Genomic DNA, 12,253 nt, shown 5'->3' on the forward strand with positions numbered 1-12,253 from the left:
GTGGAAGGTCTATTGAAGGTATAGGGTGTGCGAGAGTCAGCCGCGTTAAAAGCTATTCAATTGTTTTTTAACGTGGCGCGTTAAACAGGCCAATATGCTGTTTTATCTCGCACCTCTTTGGGGTGTGATAAAAATAAAAATCCTAAGAAAACTATTTGAAATCATGTAATAATGAAAAAATAAATAAAGATAAACTATGTTTATCAGTAGTGCCTAACATGTAAAAGTTGATTTTCTTGTGAAGAAAATAATAAAAAAAAAAAAAAAAAAAAACATAAAAAAATTAATAAAATAAAAATTACTAATTAAATATATTTATGCATGTTTTTGGTACAAATATGTATGTACTAATGTGTTTTGACTTGGTATAGATGATTCAGTAGTAAAAAATAGTTTAAATAAAAAAATATGCTAAAGAAAGTACTGTAATGTAGATATTATCGACTAGAATGGTCGTGTAATGCAATCTAATGTATGCCAATCCTTCACTCCCCTAAAAACTCACAAACACAATGATTAACGCGTGGGGGCAGGGTTCCCTCTTTTTGAATTTAATTGCACGACTTTTCACGCGGTGTTAACTAAAAACGGTCGGTATAGCAGTTAAAAACATGCGTGTGATTTTTTTTTTTTTAAAAAAAATATTTACGCGGCGGGGAAAAAAAAATCTCGCGGTCACTTGAATACCCCCACAGAAATCTGTAATCAATACAACTTGCATCCAGTGTAAAATTTATAGAGTGTATGTAGCATTTAACTTTACTGCAGTTTTCTCTGTCTTCGGGGATTCCCTAACATTTACCCTCAAAAAATAAAGTGCGCCAAAGTGGCTTTTTCCTTTAAAGATGATCAGCTCTTACATAATGATGCTGCTTGCTAACCTTGACATGCAGTTTTAAATGCAACCTCATATGAGACTATTTGTGCAAATTAGGATATCAAAATATTTATTGTTGTATGGTTTAGTGGCGGTCTATATATAATGCATACAGAATAATAAAGTGAAGTATTAAAAAAAAACTAATTACCGGTATATATGGAAAAATGCAGTAATGGTGGCGTAAAAGTCGTCAGACACTAATTCAGGTGTCTGTAAGGGCAAAGATGGCTGAGATAAAGCATCATTGTACTGCTTTCTGCAAGTACTCCCAGTACATCATATTAGATCATTGATATGGATGAAAACTCACCAAGCCCTATATATTAAATATCAAAGATTCTTAATACAACAAAGCATATCAATTATTTCACTTCTGACTTGTTGTTTCATTACTGACAAAGCCCCTGTGTGTAAATGCACCTGTTGGTACAATGCATGTCCGTTAACTAGGAGACCGCAAGATTTAGCTTCTGCATTGCCTCAGAGTAGTGCACCCCCCTCACCCCCAAATAAATAAAAATGAAAACACGTCACCTGAAAAGCAAATTCTTAAACATGGAAATTGTCAGGAAAGCAGTTGGACAGACAGCACAGTGAACTGATATAGTGAACCTCACCAACACGTATATTCTCTGAAAAATAGCATATTCAATCTTCTGTATAATGTCAGTAATGCACAGGATTATTAAAGAAGAGTTCTCCCCAAACATTACTTTTTATTTAAAATCCTAATATGGGACGATCCTCTCCTTGGTTTTACCTGTTTGCAGAATTCCGCCATTTGGCATCTATCAATTGCCAGCACTTGAGGTCAGACAATTTGGCAGTGCCTTCATGAAGACTCTAAATCAGTGATTCCCAACCAGCGTCAGGACACATTTATGTCTGAATGCGTTGCAAAAATTCAAGATTAACAGGGGAAATATCTTAAAATTAATTTAATACATGCAATGGTGATTATGCAGTATAGAAAAAAAATTACCTACAAATCACTTTTTTGTTTTAAAGCTTGACGATATTAATTCATGAGTTTGGTTTTATTGATTAACCTATTTTAACATTGGCCCATCATGAAACTATGAGTTGTGTGATAAACGCCACAAAGGTTGGGAACCACTTGTCTAGCTGGTCAGTGAACCTTCAGGCAGTGAAGCAAGGCATGATGGGACATATAGTTCTTTGAGCGAGAGCATCTTACAGAGCCCAGTGATGAAGGCCGTTTGAAATGCCTTCCCATGATCCCACACCCCCACCTCAGATTTTAGAACCTCAGTCATGGCGTCCATTGGGCCATGCATGTACCATAGGCGGCCTCCTCATGCCTCGGAAACGTCACTGGTTCCTAGTGCGTTGATACCCTGAATAACGATTGACTCCATTATGTGGAGACCGCAGGAACGTTTTTGCGGACTGCTATTGTGTTATGTTTGAAATATAATTTAATTGGACCTGAATATTGTCTTGTTTTTGACCTATCAACTCCCTGTGTCCCCCAGCAGTCTCCCCTGCCTGCCCAGTTGGATGTGTGGTGTACCCCCATAACAACCATTGCTACCAGCTGGTCTCTAAGAAAGCGGCATGGTTCGAGGCTCAGAAGACCTGCCAGGACCTTGGGAACGGGGACATGGCGGTGGTGAGCAGTGATGAACTGCAGAAGTTTCTGGAGACGCAAGTCACCAGGTACCGTGACGCCAAGAAGCAGTGATACATGTCTGTCGTGTGTGTGTGTGCGCTGAGGGCTGGCGTCCATTATCTCAGTGTGCCTGAGTATGATCAGATTAAGTCAGAACGAGTTATTAAATGGAGCATATAAGATTAGAATTAGTTAGTAGTACCTAGTTTAAGTCAATTAGTCACATATTTCAAATCCGTTTTAAACATCCTGTGCTTCGTCGTCTGTAGCCAAGTTACTCGTCCCAGCATGCACTGCCAGGCTTAGATTACTGAGGTAAAGCTCTAGATCATAATACAAGCATAATGTTCATAAATATTAATGTAAACATCTCAGAAGCTTATTAGAACTGAAGATCTTTGAAAGTTTGGTCATGGGGAGGGCTTTTTTGCATGCACTTTTATGAATGCAGGTTTCCTGTCGGTATCCTGTTGAAGGATATGGCAGAGAGCCTTTCAGAGCCTAAAAATGGAAATATGACAGTATAGATGGCAAGGCCTCTTAAATTATACTCCTCAGGGTAAGTGGGGGCGTGATTTGATGATGCCAATCATGTCATCGAGTGGGCGGGGCAAGGTGAATCGGTGTTCTCTGAGCAGGGCGGGGCTTGATTATGCTAATTGTCGTCACGTCATGTGAGCCCTCCCCTTTGGGAAAATCCCTGCCCTGATTGGGAGTCTCCTGGACATTCAGGGAAAGGTCTTCAGGGGTTATCATTTTGACAGATTTTTTGGGGGGTTTATAAATGATAATTAAAGCTGTTCCCAATGTATATAAATAACTATTCCTGATAAATAAATACATGACTGACAGGCACACAAAATTTAGTCCGAAATATAAAACAATGTATTTAGCGCAGTGATAGGAGAACATGCGGCCCTCCCAGACTTTACTCGCACCCCCTCCCTCAGGGGCAAACGCAGGATTTGTAAAGGGGGGTTTTCACATAATGCCGCAAGTGGGCATGGCCAGCATGCATGGGGGCGTGGCTATAATATTAGACAGTGCTTGGCTGCTCTTCAACTCTTCCTATCCCTATAATATACATGGGCAATGCTGCGTGCACTACTGTTAGGTGCATGCAGCTCTCCCTTTTCAAGCAGAGCTGTGTGAAGCGGGGGCAGGGTCCAGCCACCTCAATTATACAGTGCCCCAGGTTTGGAGGGGGGTTTCCTGGCACTAGGACCCCCCCCCCCCCATCGGTTTGCCAACATATGTCCATCTTGCTTTTTTTTTGTCAGATGCATTTCTTATAGATTGTAACATTTGTATAAAATGCCAGCAGATATGTTATTACAGATAGGTGTCTCTTTCTTTCATCATATGCATTGTTTTAAGGCCCCTTTGGAGGATACTGGGCCGGACCATATGACCTCCCAAAATGTATCGTGCTGCCTATCAATGATTTAGCAAAATTTGCAGGAGGGCAACTAAATGTAGGCAAAAAAATAATGGTGTAATTCCTTCATGGTTGAGTAAATTTAGAAATTGGCTGTGGTTGGGGGGTGCTTGAGCAAATTAATGTTATTGCAGATTATTTACTATCATCTTGCATCTATATATATATATATATATATATATATATATATATATACATACATACATACATACATACATACTATAATATATACACCTACAGCAGCTGTGTACAATCCTCCCCCATCTCCTATCGGGGGCCCCAGCGGCAGCTCGCTTCAGCCAGTCTGTCCTTGGCAGCAGAGGATGCTGGGAGAGAAGACACATATGCAGTCTGGAATTGTGGACATTCCCGCAGCCAACTGCACAGAGAGCTGTTCTCCTGGTTCTCACTAGCACAACCAGATGTGTAGAATTAAACTATAACACAGAGTGAGATTAGCTGCAAAGGCACCAATTCATTTTATTTACATGGTAAATTACTTTTACCTGCCATCCTCAATATATAGTAGCTCAATGTAATGTGCAATACATAAAAAAAAATTAAAAATTAAAAAACGAATATAAGGATTACTTAGGACAAGGATGTGTTATTTGGAAAACATGAAAAACCAATTGTGTTAAAGACTGTGATGCTTATAAGGTCTGCACCTAAACTTTTTAAAAGGCTTTTAAAAAGGTTCTAAATCTTACCCACAGCTGCATAATGTAATGTTACTTTAGTTTTTTGGTCTTATTATTTTTTTTAATACTTTTTACTGTAAGTTTTTTTTTTTTTAATTGTTTAAAGAAGGCAGAGTAAACAATTAGGATTAAAAAAAAAATCTCCGCCTTCAGAAAACTATCGTTCAGACAGATTTGTGTATATGCATGACTGGAAATTGTGATCATTTTGTGTTTCTTAATGAATCGGACCCACACTGTTTATTATCCAGTACATTTATACCATACTTGCCTACTTCAGTATGGCGACGTCCGGAAGATGGGCGTGACTACAGGGCGGCAGGGGGCGGGATGCCTTGAATCGCGTCATTTTGTTACCAGAATTGTGGGATGTGGGAGAAATGCCAGCTCTCCCGGGAGTCTGGGAGACTGACCCGTTTAATCCTACTTCATTCTACTTCAAATGCAGCAATTGCCCCAACAAAATGTAAAAATTGTGTTTGTGTCTTAACGTACACACACAAACTGTATGTTAATGTAGAAATGTCACTACCCTGTTCTCTCCTAGGATGTGCCTGGGTGGAGCCCAAGTAACTGACATTCTCTCATTTTTGTTAGAATAATCCTTTAAATATACAAATATTTACATATGTTAACACTGGTGGAAGCTGCCATACTGCTTAGTGGAAGAAACATGAGCCATGATATCCAATGGAACAGTGCCCCTAGTGGTCAAATTATATAACAACAACAGGTGACTTAAAGGTGGTACGTTTGGCTCGTATAATATTATCTTAGTCATTTTGAGAACACCCTTCGGAGTTAATGCCGTGTAACGTGCACATTTCTGCTGCTTGAAGTTGATCCTGTCTTCCCCTTGTTTCTGAAAGTGGCCTGGAGGTGTGGATAGGCTTCAATGACACCAGAAGTGCGGAATCTCTCCCCGCGGGAAAGCGTTTTGATCTGGATAGTTGCCAGAACTGGCTCCCGGGCCAGCCCGAACCATCCCAGGCTGATCGCTGTGTGAGGATGGGACCCAACGGGGTGTGTAACACCGACTTGTGCAGTGTGAAGCACAGCTATGTGTGTGAATACAAGCCACAAGGTAGGCACCACTCTCGGCTCTTTGAGCAGTTTTCTAGATTTCAGAAGTCATTGAACCGATTAATGCAATACTTTTATCAGCTGGTTCCAGAAATCACCCTACTGACTTCTCTGGAACTATTTCTTGCAAGAACTTTCTGATTTATCGTCGTAGATAACAGTGTTGTGTTTGTTCCAGATATTTCGCTGAACGCAGAATACCTTGTGATCGGATCTCTGGTTTTTGACACAAACTGGCCCCTGCAGAATTTGACGAGAGTCAAGAACGTGTCCTCTCCCGACGGAGAGGTGGAGGTATGTGTAGGCCATGTAGATAGATGCAGCCTGTTCACACAGCCTGGATGGAAAGCTTCATTTATAGAAAAGTCCACACTTAGTGTTGCATACGGGAGTCTTGTCTGTGCCCATATACTGGCGATCTACGGTGTGGTCGGGTGTGTGAACCTTGCCATCAAAAATCAGCTAAAATGCTCATGAAAATAGGCAACATCGCTCTTCCTGGAGATAAGCCGGTCAGTTCTCAATGCAAACGCCGACAGACAGATCAACATAGGAAAATTGTGCTTTGTTCCGTCGCAGACCACCTTATCTTCATAGAGAATGTTAAGCGTTTAAGCTGCATTTTAATGGACGTCAGAGCAATCAACCGTAAGTGCAGATAAACCGAACTCAGTGAGGTTCGAAAAAATAATTGGTCACCCACTTCAGCCTTTTCTACATTCTGGCTTTGGTGATCCAGAAGAAGTTACAAACAAAACCCCCCAAAAACCTGCCAATTTAACCTCACGGAAGGAATGAGGGGGGGTCCTTCCTGACCCCTTAATGGCAATCCAATTTAATTACACAAATTCCCATAATATGTTGGTGGAAAAAACATCAGTATATACATATGTCTTGTGTCATATCTTTTCCCAATAATGAGTTGTTATACCTCTTTTTTTATTTTGTGTTAGGTGCTAATTTACCCTGGTTTCAGGTTTACAAAGGAAGTGTACTTGTCAGCTCTAGAATTTGTCACTGTGGAGCTGGAGAAACCGGTCAAGATGAGGTTCCAAGTGTTCACACAAAGCCGAGAGCAAGGTAGGAATCCGAATCAGGCATCACTTCCCATTAATACAGAGTCTGTGTGTAAACTTCTATAGTAATTATTATGTACAGAAATAGTGTAAACAGTTTACGGACTGCTAGCTGTAGGTTTTGTTATGCCAGATCACAATTTCTGAAAGTGGTAGCAACATCTATAGGAAAAGGGCGCTTTGGATTGTAAGTAAAAGGTGTCGCAACCTTACCCGATCTAAAATCTTATTGGTGTGATACTTCTGTGTATATCAAGAGCTTATATCACCAATTCTTAAATGCAATCAACATGCGTGTTTTTTTTCAAAGTTTGTAAAAGTATGTTAACTGGTCTGACACCTATTAGCGATTTTGCTTAAGTTGTGTTCCATTGTGTTTAGCGTTTTTTGTATTTTTTTTGCCCTGAAATTGAGAAGTCTACTGTAAAAGTTTATACCAACCGTCAATAAATTTACAGAGGGCGACACTTGTTAAGCCGCTTGTCACATGATCTGCGCACCTCTCATACTGGAACTTGATTGGCCTATGACAGTCATGGGGAGCAAAGGGGAGCAAGGCTGGAAATGAAAGATACTCGTCGCATCCACGTCCCAACATTCCAAATGAAAAAGAAGGTATACATTAGACCAGTGATGGTCAATAGGCGGCCCTAGGGCCACATCCGGCCCTCTGAGCCTTCACCTGCTGCCCCAGATCTTTCCCACATTTTTATCAGAGAGTTATAGCTTGTAATACTTGCTGATATATTAATAATAATAATTCTTCTTTCTCTTCTTTCTTCTTCTTTCTTCTTTCTTCTTTCTATTTTCTTCTTCTTTGTTCTTTGTTCTTCTTTGTTCTTTCTTCTTCTTTGTTCTTTCTTCTTCTTTCTTCTTTGTTCTTTGTTCTTTGTTCTTTCTTATTTGTTCTTTCTAATTCTTTCTTCTTCTTTCTATTTTCTTCTTCTTTGTTCTTTGTTCTTCTTTGTTCTTTGTTCTTCTTTGTTCTTTGTTCTTCTTTGTTCTTTGTTCTTCTTTGTTCTTTCTTCTTCTTTGTTCTTTCTTCTTCTTTGTTCTTTCTTCTTCTTTGTTCTTTCTTCTTCTTTGTTTTTTCTTCTTTGTTCTTTCTTATTTGTTCTTTCTAATTCTTTCTTCTTTCTATTTTCTTCTTCTTTGTTCTTTGTCCTTCTTTCTTCTTTGTTCTTTCTAATTCTTTCTTCTTTCTATTTTCTTCTTCTTTGTTCTTCTTTGTTCTTTCTTCTTCTTTGTTTCTTCTTCTTTGTTTCTTCTTCTTTGTTTCTTCTTCTTTGTTTCTTCTTCTTTGTTTCTTCTTCTTTGTTTCTTCTTCTTTGTTTCTTCTTCTTTGTTTCTTCTTCTTTGTTTCTTCTTCTTTGTTTCTTCTTCTTTGTTTCTTCTTCTTTGTTTCTTCTTCTTTGTTTCTTCTTCTTTGTTCTTTCTTATTTGTTCTTTCTTATTTGTTCTTTCCTTCTTTCTTTCCTTCTTTCTTTCCTTCTTTCTTTCTTTCCTTCTTTCTTTCCTTCTTTCTTTCTTTCTTCTTCTTCGAAAATGGCAGTACAATCTATAGGCCATAGGCTGCAAGGTCCATCAACAGGGTTATCGGTCAGTTTAGCGATACACATAGGTGTCCAAATTGGATTAGATCCCTTTGTTGGCTTCCGGTTCAGTTCTGGCTCAATTTTCAACCTGATTTGCTGCGATTGGAAGATGACGGCACAGAGAGGCAAGTTGGGGTCATCTTCTGGCCAAATTTTCCATTGATTGATTTTGATTGGATCATTATTTGGCAGCGGCGTTGTTTTCGCAGCCCACGCGCACTGTGATGTTGAACACCTTTAAATGTTTCCTTCTTTTTGACAGATTTATTCCCCGTGTTTGATATGTCTTGTCCTCCCAGTTGAGCACCTGCTTTTGATGAGCAGAGGATAAAAGCTTTGGCTCACAAACTTCTACCTTCTTTTTTTTTTTTGAGATAAACTTTAAATACGAGCAACTTTATCTGAAAACAAAGTAACTGGAGATTTTGGATAATCTACCAAAATATGTGGTTGCCGTGGAGACCAGATAAATACATAAAAATAGTTTTTCTGTTTTGTCTGGAATTGAATTGTTTTCATTTTTTAGAATGCTTAAGGGAGAAACCATTATTACTTTGTGATGGGGGTGAGTATAGCAGGGGTCCTGGAACTATTGTTGTATATAGAGTCTCATAGTACTGGGATACATAACAGGGGTGGTTTCCTGATAGTGAAAGGTGAAGCGTTGAAGGACTTTCAAAATACGAAATCTATTTAAACTATATTTTTAATTTGATATGTTTAATTTAATTTCCAATATTATATGAAATTTAAAGGTTTTTCAGGGACAATCTAGACCTTTTGCGGGGATATGGCTATAATTTGTCATGTGGATATGGCTATAATTTGGGTGTTGTCTGTATAGTGGGGAAAGAGGGGAGGTTGAGTCAGCCCACAGCCTTCATTAAGTCACCCTGCCTCCCAAAGGATGGGAACGTTATCCTAAATATTCTCATCTTGTCAAAAGTCAGAAATAACTTCTTGGTCAGTTGTTTTAAGCATCCAAAATAACTCATACCAGAGCCCGATTATCCGTTAGGCAACCATATGAAAAATGGAGGGGGGAGCGGTCCCAAACCTAGGGCTCCACCGCGGTCCCAAACCTAGGCCTCCACCGCGGTCCCAAACCTAGGGCTCCACCGCGGCCCCAAACCTAGGGCTCCACCGCGGTCCCAAACCTAGGGCTCCACCGCGGTCCCAAACCTAGGCCTCCACTGCGGTCCCAAACCTAGGGCTCCACCGCGGTCCCAAACCTAGGGCTCCACCGCGGTCCCAAACCTAGGGCTCCACCGCGGTCCCAAACCTAGGGCTCCACCGCGGTCCCAAACCTAGGGCTCCACCGCGTCTTAATCCACTCTGGCTCATACCCATTATATGTCTTATGTACTTTGTTCATATTCTTGCTTTTGCTTTTTGCGACTACTTAAAAATAAATACTGTTTTATTTCTTCAGATTGTCCTGAAAGCACATCATCTACTCCTACCAGCCCTCCTGGGTGTGAAGGAGAGCTGGGCTCCTCTAATTACACAAACAGCAGTTCTCCGGTGGAGAGTGGCTGCTTCCCATTCAATGAGTCTGCCGATTCCGAGCCTTTATCGCCAACCCAGTGCAATAGCAGCCTTCCGAACTTCACCCTACTGAAGGAGTATCTCTTTATCATCCCACCAGGAAACGCAACACAATATTTGGTAAGATTTGGCGCCCTCGTTCGGTTCTGGGAAGCCTTTGAACCAGTTACCCAGACTATGAGGATATAATGTACATGGGGTTAAGTACATTTTGGAAATGTATAGCTAAAAAGACCAAGAAGGGGAACGACGGAGGGTTAGAAGGAAATAGTTTGGTCCTGGCTGTAAGATTCAGAGCATGTTGTTGTCATAGTACATTACGCTTAGAAGTATTGTCGAGTCCCTCATGATAATTCTAAATTCAATTATGTGCTGTTCTTTTGTAGACATCTTTTGAGGATGTAAGAGTTGGGGTTCACCCAGATTTCCTCATTGTGGTCCAACATGATGCCCCCCACAAGAAGTTTCTACATTGTCATTCCTCAAGGTCCTACCGCTTTTTCCACCAGCCGAGTTGGTTGAACTGCATTCCTGGCCATCTCCTAGGAGGAGTGTGGGCCAACAGCACAGCTGAAAACGGGTCCTGCCAAGAAGAGTGGGACAATGGAACATCGTGTCCCATGAGAGTTATCGGCACCACTGAAGAAATTGCTCCCATCTTCAACCGTCAACCAAACTCTGGCCTGAGGCATCCTGGGACGTATACAGTCACAGCAAAGCTAAGCAACCAGATATTTGAAGCTACTCTATCTTGTAGCTTCTCTGTGGTGTCACCAATTTTGGGCTTAAGTGTTATCTACCCAACTCCGCAAGAGGCCATCTATTACATTCCTTCCAATCATACTGTTCTGGTCCTCAAAATCCTCTCTGGATCCAATGCCACAGCTTCTTGGATAGGCAGCAACCAAAGCTGGGCCTTTGAACGTACGTGTCCTCCAGCAATATCTCCTCTGGCCACGGAGTGCGCCGTGGTAAATGGAGATGTTTCCTATGCAGAAATCCATCTGAAAGGGCTCGGTAAAGGAGTGATGGATTTTGTAATAACCACAGAGAATGCAGTAAGCTCACAGAACATAACCATTCCGGTGAAAATGGAGGAACCCATTAGAGGGCTGAGCATCAGTCCGTACCCACAGGAGAGAGTGCTGGTCAACACTCGTGTGGTAAGATGTGTTTTTACCACACAATTGTTATATAGTGATTAGATCTTCTGTACATAATACTGGAAATGTGATGTAACTTCACAGTATTGAAGAGTCACGAGGGAAATTGATGGAGAGCTATCACATACAGTACAGACTAAAATTAACGATTACAAATCCATTTACTGTATTTAGTCTAGTAACATATTTATAGACAAAGGATGGAATGGGGAGTGCTGCAGGTGCAAGCAGTATTACCTAAACTTCCACTGTAAATACTGTAGCTATTTATTGGAAATGATGCAAAAACCGCAGTCAGTAAATTGCTGCCAAGTCCCCTGTGCAATATTTTCCTGTCTCCCTTCATATCCGGTTTTGCAGATTTGTCCCTCCATGTGGTGCCCTCCTGTTAGAATCCACATCCTGACACTGCAGTTAACGAAAGTAGTATAAGATAAATCGGCACTGGTCTTACTAAGCTGTAGTCTCATATATATATATATATATATATATATATATATATATATATATATATACACATACACAAGTTAACCCGTGCATGATACCCATGCATTCTAGTCAAATCAAGCTACTTAAGGTCTTAAAAAGGTTCTTGTCATGCATTTGGGCCTAGCCCAGGCCTCCTCAGGGGAAGAGCGTTACTTCCCGACGCAAGTGCCCTTTTTAATGTGTGTTCATGAGGTAAAATTACCTCACGAAAATGAGTTTGACCCCTCAACTCGTAAATTTAGCCTTTACTACCCCTCCCACGGGGGGAAGGGGGGAATGATGGAAGTTAACTGACTTCACTATTCTAATTTTTTTGTCAAATAATGTCAGTATACCAAATTTCAGGTCAATTGGATGAGCCCTTTCTGAGAAAATAGTTTTTTCCACACACTAACACACGCCGCTAGGCTTTTACTTTTATAATATTAGATAATGCTAAAAATTTAGTAGGTCAGTGTAAAACAGTGCCCAGCAGGTGGCGCTGCAGCTTGTTGGTTTTTTTTCCACACACAGACTAACACACGCCGCTAGGCTTTTATATTATAGATATTCACACTCTTATTTCTATGTAATGAGATATAGGTCCCATATGGTCTGTTTTACACTCTCTAGTAGGCGGTATCTAGACTGTGCCTGTTCTGATAAAC

At 40.5% G+C, this 12,253-nt stretch overlaps 1 protein-coding gene across 2 annotated transcripts in view; it reads left to right on the forward strand.

Moving 5' to 3' along the window:
• Positions 1–12,253, forward strand: part of PKD1 (polycystin 1, transient receptor potential channel interacting) — a 99,120-nt gene that overhangs the window by 40,618 nt on the left and 46,249 nt on the right. For both annotated transcript variants that reach the window (XM_075179321.1, XM_075179322.1), the window contains exons 5-10: positions 2,377–2,560; positions 5,522–5,736; positions 5,914–6,029; positions 6,689–6,815; positions 9,839–10,074; positions 10,341–11,117. In XM_075179321.1, the coding sequence (XP_075035422.1) occupies positions 2,377–2,560; positions 5,522–5,736; positions 5,914–6,029; positions 6,689–6,815; positions 9,839–10,074; positions 10,341–11,117 (1,655 nt within the window). The remainder of the gene's footprint in view (positions 1–2,376; positions 2,561–5,521; positions 5,737–5,913; positions 6,030–6,688; positions 6,816–9,838; positions 10,075–10,340; positions 11,118–12,253) is intronic.

This window comes from Mixophyes fleayi, chromosome 7 (assembly GCF_038048845.1).
Source record: "Mixophyes fleayi isolate aMixFle1 chromosome 7, aMixFle1.hap1, whole genome shotgun sequence".
Classification (NCBI taxonomy): Eukaryota; Metazoa; Chordata; class Amphibia; order Anura; family Limnodynastidae; genus Mixophyes; species Mixophyes fleayi.